At 35.6% G+C, this 9298-nt stretch overlaps 1 protein-coding gene across 1 annotated transcript; it reads right to left on the bottom strand.

Moving 5' to 3' along the window:
* Nucleotides 1-970: 970 nt before the first annotated feature.
* LOC136773539 (uncharacterized) lies at nucleotides 971-6172 on the bottom strand. Its single transcript, XM_066727282.1, has 3 exons — nucleotides 6082-6172; nucleotides 5484-6014; nucleotides 971-1086 (listed from the first exon to the last, which is right to left on the bottom strand). The coding sequence occupies exons 1-3, from the start codon at nucleotides 6170-6172 to the stop codon at nucleotides 971-973; spliced, it is 738 nt and encodes a 245-aa protein (XP_066583379.1).
* Between the last annotated feature and the right edge of the window lie 3126 nt (nucleotides 6173-9298).

The following is a 9298-nucleotide window of genomic DNA, read 5'->3' as shown; positions in this document are numbered from 1 at the left end:
CGATCCATCTAACAAGCAGGCTAGGTATTAGAAAGGGAAAGAGTTGTCAGTGCACTTCATTTTTTTTGGAGGGATAGGTAAAGCAAAAAAAACATAACTTTTACCTAGACTTTAAGAAACTGTATTGGCACTATTCTAGCGATTGGAGAACTGATTGTAGAGTGTGCAGATATCTTCTAGAACGGATATGCTCGAGCACCGGACGTCTGACATCGTGCCATGACTTGTTCAAAACAAACGTCTAGACTAATGTTACTTGATTTATGACCCCCTTAGAGCCCCGATTTTTTCATATTCTCTCATTTTTTTATTTGTCTAGCTATCGAGAGGAATGTGCTCGTAAATTTTCCCGTTTCACTTTTCACTTAAGAAACGTCTGCAACACGTTTATGCAATTAAAAGAATTCTGGAGAACCCACTGGTAACGTGTCATGACTTGTTTAACGCAAATTTTCCCTAGTTCACTTTAGAAAAGTCTACAACATGATTATGCAATTAAAAGAATTCAGGAGAAACCGCTTGTAACGTGTTACGACTTGTTTGACGCAAATTTCGTAGGCGGGCAAGAATACCCAAGCACCCAAATATTAACTTCCAATAAGAATGCATCTCATCCCCTTCCATGAGTGCATTTCATCCCTTCCACCATTTTAAAAACCCTTGTTGTTAGCAATCGGCAAATTTCAGTCAGTCAGTTTTCACTAGAAGCTTCAAGGAGTTGAAAGATCCAGTGCAAAGCTATATTCCGAATATTTTCCTTGCTGTACCACAGAATCTCTTTTGGGTGGTAAGAATTATTCTTTTATTATTATTCTCATTTCTTGCTATTCTATTTCAATGTTTTTCTTTTCCCAATTTCTACGTATTTTCACAGAAAAATGGATTTAACCAAGATCAATGCACTTGCAAGTGTCACTTACGAACCTAAGACTTTCGTAAAGCTGAATACTTTTAAGGAGAATAAGGAGTATCAAATCACTGAATTAGTGAAAAATAAGACCAAATATGGAGAGAAATTAATAACGAAGCTGGCTACAGATGAATGGTTCTTCCTACCCTCAAGGATGATGAAATTAGTGGATTCGCCTGAACTAATCAAAGAACTTCAAAATGCTGCATCAGCGAATACATTAACCCATTAACGTCCAAAATGTCAAAATTTCTTGCACGTTTTGAAAGTGATTTTTTGCTATGTAATTGGCGTTGAAAAAATTCTTGAACCACATATTCTGATGTAAAATTGCATGCTCTTTCAGAATCCGTTGCCAGAATCATGATAAAACTCACAGGAAAAGAGATATGCTCGATTGAAACATAAAAAACACCTAAATTTTCGAAAAAAAAAATTTTTAGTATTTTTTTTCGAAGTGTTACGGTGAAGATATCACCTTGCGACCGTGATCAAAGGTGATCATGGGAGTTGAAGTTTAACAGGGAATTTTTTTGTTGACCTTGAACCATCGCTTCTTTACAAAATGGCGGAAAAAACGAATTTTTTTTTTCAATCTTCATCAACTTTTTTCTCGAAATCTATGGTCTTTAGAAAAAAATTCATAAAAACAAAAATGCCTTAGAATCGCTTGAGGAACATTCTCAAATTTTTTCCGAATTTTTTGAGACAATTTTTGATTTTCCGGGAAACTTGTGAAATGGAATTTTCAAAAATGTCTCCAAAAATTCTGAAAAAATTTTAGGATGTTTCTCGAGTGCTTCTAAGACATTTTTGTTCTTATGAATTTTTTTCTAAAGTCCACAGATTTCGAGAAAAAAATTGATAAAGTTGAAAAAATAAAAATTCGTTTCGGCCGCTATGTTCTAAAAACCTATTGGTAAAAAAACGTTCTGTCTACGAAAACTCGGAAAAAATTTTACAATATTGCTCGAATGATTCTAACTTATTTTCATTCTTTTTTCAAAGACTTATAGATTCCGACAAAAATTTCATCCTTTATTTTCATTTCATTTCGGCAGATAAGCGTAATTTTTGGTCTCATGTATTCATGAATATTCGTCTTTTTTTGTTCTCTTCTTTCGTATTTTTGTACATACGGATGAGTGATAAATAAACGAAATCATTAATTTCATACATTATGTCGCGGAAACGTGTAAGATCTTCTGAATATGAATCAGATTCTTCAGATAGTGATTCAGAACGCAACGTATTGATTCCGGATCCTGACTATTCAGGTTCCGATGATTCTGGTTCCGATTTTGATTCAGATTGCGAACATGAAATACCCAATATCACTTACAATAAAGCTCGTGCAAATTATTCTGAAAAACAAGATAAACTTGAAAAAGGTCATGAATTCACTTGGATTGAGGGTGAAAAGTTACACCCTGATTCTTGTGAAGATAAAGTATTATTGTCCGAATCGCAAAAAAAGAAAATACGTAGGAGCGAACCTTTTCAATTGTTTGAAACCTTTTTTTCTATTGAAATGAAAAAATATATTATTTATGCGTGTAAAGACAATGGTTATGATCTGAAATTGAAAGATCTTGATACTTTTATTGGAATAGTTATTTTTTCTACATTCAATCCCAGAAAATCACAGAGAGATTACTGGTCATCTGATCCGTATTTATCTAATGAAGTAGTTTCTTCTGCAATGTCTCGCCAACAATTTGAAATCACAAAATCTAAATTGAAGTTTTCAAAAAACAAAGACAAAGATTCAAATGATCGAGGATGGCGCGTTCGTTCTCTACTGAAACTTTTTCAAAATAACATCATGAAATTCGGAATATGGAGAACTGCTCTATCCGTTGATGAGATGATGGCCAAATCCTATGCAAAAACTGTTTTGAAACAATTTATTCGAGGAAAACCGATAAGATTTGGTTTGAAATTTTGGGGCTTGTGTACTTCGGACGGCTATCTACTGAATTTGGATCTTTATTGCGGCAAGAATTCTCAAATTGGAGATAAGTTATCTAAATGTGCTTTAGGTTCACGAGTAGTATTATATTTATTACAACCATTTTTTCAAATAATAAGTTATAACAAAATTTCTCAATTTCATCTGTACTTTGACAACTTCTTCACGAACATGGATTTGGTATTACATTTGAAGAAATTGCATTTGAAATGCACTGGTACTATCAGAGATAATCGAGTCAAAGAAAAAAATGTGCTTGATAAGAAAGCTCCAAGAGGGACATATGTGGTGAAGCACGACGTATACAGTGGCATAAATTTCATTACTATCATGGATTCGAAGCCCGTCTCAATAGCTTCAACTGCAGCAGGTGTCAATCCTCTATCTATTTCAAAAAGATACAGCGCAGAGGCTAAATCTAAAATTGAAATACCTTTTCCGCAAGCTTTTCACCTATATAACAAATTCATGGGAGGTGTTGACCTGCATGACGGACATTGCAATGACATACTCCCAAGTATACGATCAAAAAAATGGACATGGGTAGTTTTTATGAGACTTATACAGGCGTCTATTACTAATTCTCTTGTAATTTTCAATGCTACTAACGATGGAAAGAAAAAAGTTGGAATAAAAGAGTTCACTATTTCGATTGCCAAATACTACTTACAAAAAAGTAGTCGCAAAAGTAAAGCACATGGACGATCTAATAGTGACAAATTGAGGATTTGTTCGAATAGAAACTGTCCAATAAGTACAAGAATTTTCTGCAAAACATGTAATTTAAATATTTGCAATAAATGTTGGCTAAAAAAGCACACCTAAAAGTATGAATAAGTGAGAGGCAAGGGGACTCACGGAAAACAAGCACCCCGAGACGTGAGAGGCAAGGGGACTCACGGGAAAAAAGCACCCCAAAGGAGACAGCATTTTACCACGTCCACGCCGTAGTCTCTGGGTAACGCTAAGAGTAAAAAAATCTTCCTAAAATTTGCACAGAAATCGTTTTTTACCAATAGGTTTTTAGAACATAGCGGCCGAAACGAATTTTTATTTTTTCAACTTTATCAATTTTTTTCTCGAAATCTATGGACTTTAGAAAAAAATTCATAAGAACAAAAATGTCTTAGAAGCACTCGAGAAACATCCTAAAATTTTTTCAGAATTTTTGGAGACATTTTTGAAAATTCCATTTCACAAGTTTCCCGGAAAATCAAAAATTGTCTCAAAAAATTCGGAAAAAATTTTAGGATGTTTCTCGAGTGCTTCTAAGACATTTTTGTTCTTATGAATTTTTTTCTAAAGACCATAGATTTCGAGAAAAAAGTTGATGAAGATTGAAAAAAAAAATTCGTTTTTTCCGCCATTTTGTAAAGAAGCGATGGTTCAAGGTCAACAAAAAAATTCCCTGTTAAACTTCAACTCCCATGATCACCTGTGATCACGGTCGCAAGGTGATATCTTCACCGTAACACTTCGAAAAAAAATCCTAAAAATTTTTTTTTTCGAAAATTTAGGTGTTTTTTATGTTTCAATCGAGCATATCTCTTTTCCTGTGAGTTTTATCATGATTCTGGCAACGGATTCTGAAAGAGCATGCAATTTTACATCAGAATATGTGGTTCAAGAATTTTTTCAACGCCAATTACATAGGAAAAAATCACTTTCAAAACGTGCAAGAAATTTTGACATTTTGGACGTTAATGGGTTAAAAATCTTATATGTTGGAGGACGATACAATAATTTAGAACTTAAAGTCATTCAATGATAATCATAAGATAAATTTTGGAAATGTTTGTAAGGAATGTTTTTAAGGAATGACATCAATAAATGTTTATTATATCTTATTTATTTATTTTTTCTTTATCCCTCACTACATTAGTAAGATACATATAAATCTAGTCTTTTAACTTACATTTCTAACAATACTAGTAAGCGGGTTATATTCAACGATTTTATCATGTATAATTAAACAAAACGCAGTAGTATTACTTGGAATATTTCTAGTACAATCAATCTCAATTTTAACGTCAACAGTGCCTGACTTTATAAATTCATTTTGATGGGAACAATCGATGACGAAGAGAGGACCGTATTCCACAAAGTTTTTGTAATTAAGCATTGGTTTCGACAGTTTTTCTCCTGCATAATATGAATGGATAAATTTAACATACATATCATATAGTACAGAATAACGGTTTTTTTCGCTATCACTATCAATTCGGTCATATGGATAAAATTCTGAATTCAGATAGACTTTAACATCACGAACAGAACTGTCATTGAATCTAAGCCCCTCCATATGCTGCGTACTCTTCTTATTTTGTCTAAATGCTAGTATAACATATCGAGGTTTCTCCAGTAGTGTTGCAGCTTTTACGGCCCATGTATGCCTCTGTGTTTCAGGTAGAAGTGGATATTCGTAGAGTTCCCAGGAACGAAAAGCCATGGTTAGACTTTTGTTTTGCTCAATCAAACGTAGAAATTTAAGCTTTGTATAATCATTCAGTGATACATGATGAATCCTCCACTGCACTTTTTGCAAATCAATTTTGGAGTTGATGATTTTTCTCGAAGTATGTAGTGAATTTATATCATCACGTGCTCGAATAAGAACGAGTTCATGACGTGCATTTATTATAACTCTTCTGTAGTCTTCACACAAACCCAACAGCGTTTGCAATGGTACACAAAAGTTGAAATGATTCGTAGACCTGTGATCTGTTAGAAACCATCCTGAATGACCTAGACTTGTACTTTCCTCAGCAGTTAAGGAGATAAGATTCTTCATGGAGCTAGTAATACCCACATTCTTGCAGCGATCAATCTCAATACCATTCAATTCATAACGAATTTCATCAAACAAGAATGCCATGGAATTACAATCAAGTCCTATGACATCTTGGGTTGCTGCATCCGGAGCACGGGTTCCAACGATTATCTTTCCCTCAATGTAGAGATAACTGTCACAGGGTAGAAGAATTAAATCTTGCTGTTGTATAGGAATTCGAATTTCATCACTATTTCCCAATGAGGCATTTGCATAAGGATTGTATGCATGCATTTTCATTTTAGTGATACGATTGTCGAACACCGGTTGAGCGGTTACATCTAATGGATCCATTTTTATTTCTAACGTTGAAGCCCAGTGATTGTAGAAAGGTGATATTTCTTCTTGTTAATGATGCTACAACGTTACCTACGCTCAATGTATTCTGTTCTGCTGCATCATTTGGACTGATAGGCTCATCGAGTATCGGTGATTTATAAGTATTCTTGTAAATCAACATTTTCTAATATGTAAACGAATTGTGATTTCTTCACCTCCGAAATTTACTATACGATCTTCCTGATCGAGAATACGCAAGGTGAGACGGTCAATTACTTTCGCAATGACTGGCAAGTAAATGACGTTCTTCGGTGTTTCTGCGATTTTATAACCTGGCGGAACACTCGGAAAAAATTCATGTATAACATGTCGAGGTCTACCGTTTGTAAACGCACCCGCTGTAATGTTGCATTCAATTCGTAGAATATTTACTCTTATAATGTTTACGGGCTCGTCTGATTCAGCTAGTGTGTTCGGTGGAATAACACGATCTGATGAAAAACCCAACAAAGAGCTTATAATGTTAGGTTGTGTAAAATCAATCTGATATTTACACTTTATTTCACTTTTTAATGTATTATTATTAGCACGTAGAACAATTACTTCTTCTTCATCACCTTCGAACATCTGAGCGCGTAAAAAGTCATTTACAGCATTGAGCTCATAACAACCTGTAGGTATAGTTAGCTCCTGATCATCAACGTAAAATATATTGTTTGTCTCATCAACATTAGAGATTGAATTAAAGCTCTGAAAGTCTACGAGACCGAGTTCATAATGTCCATCTCGAAGATCGATGGGGGGGAAAAAATCTGACCCCAATACCGAGTCACGGCCAGAGAGTGTAACTGTTAAAGACATTGTTCACGTAGAAACTTGACACACAATTGACCGCATATGCTTGAATCATACGATTGATATTGGTCGTGGTTGTAGTAGATTATAGCAGAAGGTCCAAAATATTCCACAAGTTCAATTGGAGGTTTTAAATTTCCGAAGGAATCGAAATACTTAACGTGCATATTACGTTTAACGTAAGCGACCCAATGTGTTCCAGGACCTTGTTCGTCATCAAGATTCAGAATTGCGCACTCATTGCGTTGCGCATTTTGAGGTAGAGATGTACGCATAAAGACTCCCCGAAAATGCGGTATTTTATGGCAGACGTTTGATAATTGCATATTACTAGTAGGTCCAGATTTAGGAAGTCCATTTATTTTCTTTTCCTTTTCCTTTTCCTTTTCACTCCCTCTCCTATTCGACTGTATGGTGCGAGGTATAAACCTTGTCCCCGTCTCGCTTCCATTAAGCGATTGTGTCGATGCATTTCTTCCAATTGTTTTTTGGCTGCTTTGGTGTCGTTTACAGCCTTTGCTATACCTGCCGCACCGCCAGCTAATGCGCCCACCGCACTCAGCAGCGGAAGCAATGGTAATAAACCCCCCCGTTTTGTTCTAGTAAGTGACTTTTTCCTCAATAAACCACCTCGTTTTTTCGGTACACGAATTTTTCTTTTCTTCGTACTTTTTCTAGACACTCGCAGTCCTAAGTCGAGTTTCCGTTTTGTATTCATTGATGCCCAGACAGCAGTCGCTATCACTCGTTCACCTACGGATGAGTCACCAGCTATGATACGTTGTCGTGCACGCCGTGCAAGTACTTTATCAGCATGATGACACGAGGGCAGGTCCTTATATACTGAATATGCGATATCATGCTCACGGCAAGCATCATCCAGAGGGTTTATTCCTCGATCACCACGTGCTAACCGTTCATGAAGGCGAGTACCTGGACCGCAATAATTGTAGCCAGGTACATGCAGCTCGAAGGGTAGTTTATTTAGCAGCTTATTGAAAAAAGATCCACAACCATATCTCATCATGTCATGCTTTCCTAACGGGTTCGTTGACACATCCAGCAATTTTTTATTGAAGGCGGTATTCCATCAAAATGATCTTGATTAGGTAAATTATAATGTTCCGTACAGGCACGATATTGTTGCACTTCAGGATCTGCACGAATGTGCTCAGGCAATTTACACCAAACAAGTCGAATACTGTTTGGAAAGCGCTTCAATAGTAAAATTTTTGGAATGTATTCAAGCTGCTCAATAGTTAAATCTTCCAAACGTAGCACATCTAACATTAACAACGACATAATGAGAACTGATGAGATAATCTGCTTCAAGCCTATAAATAGCTTGCATGATCATAGAGTTTTACAGTTATGGATTTCGTAAAGCAACCACTGCACATTCGTGTCTCCAACGCCGATCGCATTATTGTCCGTGGGGGTTGTGGAGGAAGGAGTAAACGTCATGGATCCCTACTTCCATCTACAATTCGTAGTATAATTTGCGGACCCTCGAATTGCGGTAAAACAAAAGGACTGCTTAGTCTCGTAGAAAGTCCTATCGGTGTGAGATTTGAAAATATTTATGTATACTCAAAGTCGCTTCAACAACCCAAGTATCAATACCTTGAACGGTTATTAAAAGGAATAAAAGGTATTGGATATTTTAAATTTTCAAACAATAGCGACGTTGTAAAGGTAACTGAGGCGTTACCCAATTCTATTTTCATATTTGATGATGTTGCTAACTATAAGCAGGATAATATCAGAGACTACTTCTCCATGGGTAGACATTCAAATATTGACTGCTTCTACCTCTGCCAGACTTATGCTGAAATTCCTAAACACATGATTCGTGATAATGCAAATCTTCTCATAATCTTTAAGCAAGATGGTGTACTATTTTAAAACATATCTATAATGATCATGTAAACACGGATATGTCATTTGAAAAATTCAATGAATTGTGTTCAAAGTGCTGGCACCATTATTATGGATTTCTAGTGATCGACAAGGATAGTACAATTCAAAATGGTAGATATCGGAAAGGTTTCGATGAGTATTCTAAGATTAAATAGTATACCGTTTGCTTAAGATTGATCAGTTTAGAGCTAATTGTCCATCAAAACATACACACATCAAATGAGCGTGGAATAAACCTAGTATAAACGTGGAAATAAAAACGTGGACTGAACCTGGATTGAACGTGGAAACGTAGATTGAACGTAGATTAAACGCGGAAAACATGTAAAGCAGGAAAATGGAAGAAAAGATGCTGCTTAAGAAGATTGCCGCGAAAAGTAAAGTAATTCGTGAAAAATATCGTGCACTCAAATCAGGAAGAGAAATGATGGAAACCAATTTAAATGAAACTTTTAAACCAATTGTTGACCCATTGAAGAAGCTCACTGAACATAATGAGATGACCTTCGTGTCCCTGAAATATGAGTATAAA

Source organism: Prorops nasuta, unplaced genomic scaffold (assembly GCF_024137725.1).
Source record: "Prorops nasuta isolate Cenicafe-Biocafe unplaced genomic scaffold, Cenicafe_Pnas_1.2 PNAS00005, whole genome shotgun sequence".
NCBI lineage: Eukaryota > Metazoa > Arthropoda > Insecta > Hymenoptera > Bethylidae > Prorops > Prorops nasuta.
This window is presented reverse-complemented; position numbering and strand designations above follow the sequence as displayed.

Coding starts and splice junctions, on each gene's coding strand:
- LOC136773539 (XM_066727282.1), bottom strand. CDS start 6,172: ATGTTGATTTACAAGAATACTTATAAATCACCGATACTCGATGAGCCT. Junction 6,015..6,081: donor ACAGAATACATTGAGCGTAG/GTAACGTTGTAG, acceptor CTTCAACGTTAG/AAATAAAAATGGATCCATTA. Junction 1,087..5,483: donor ACTCGTTCTTATTCGAGCAC/GTGATGATATAA, acceptor TGATTAGTTCAG/GCGAATCCACTAATTTCATC.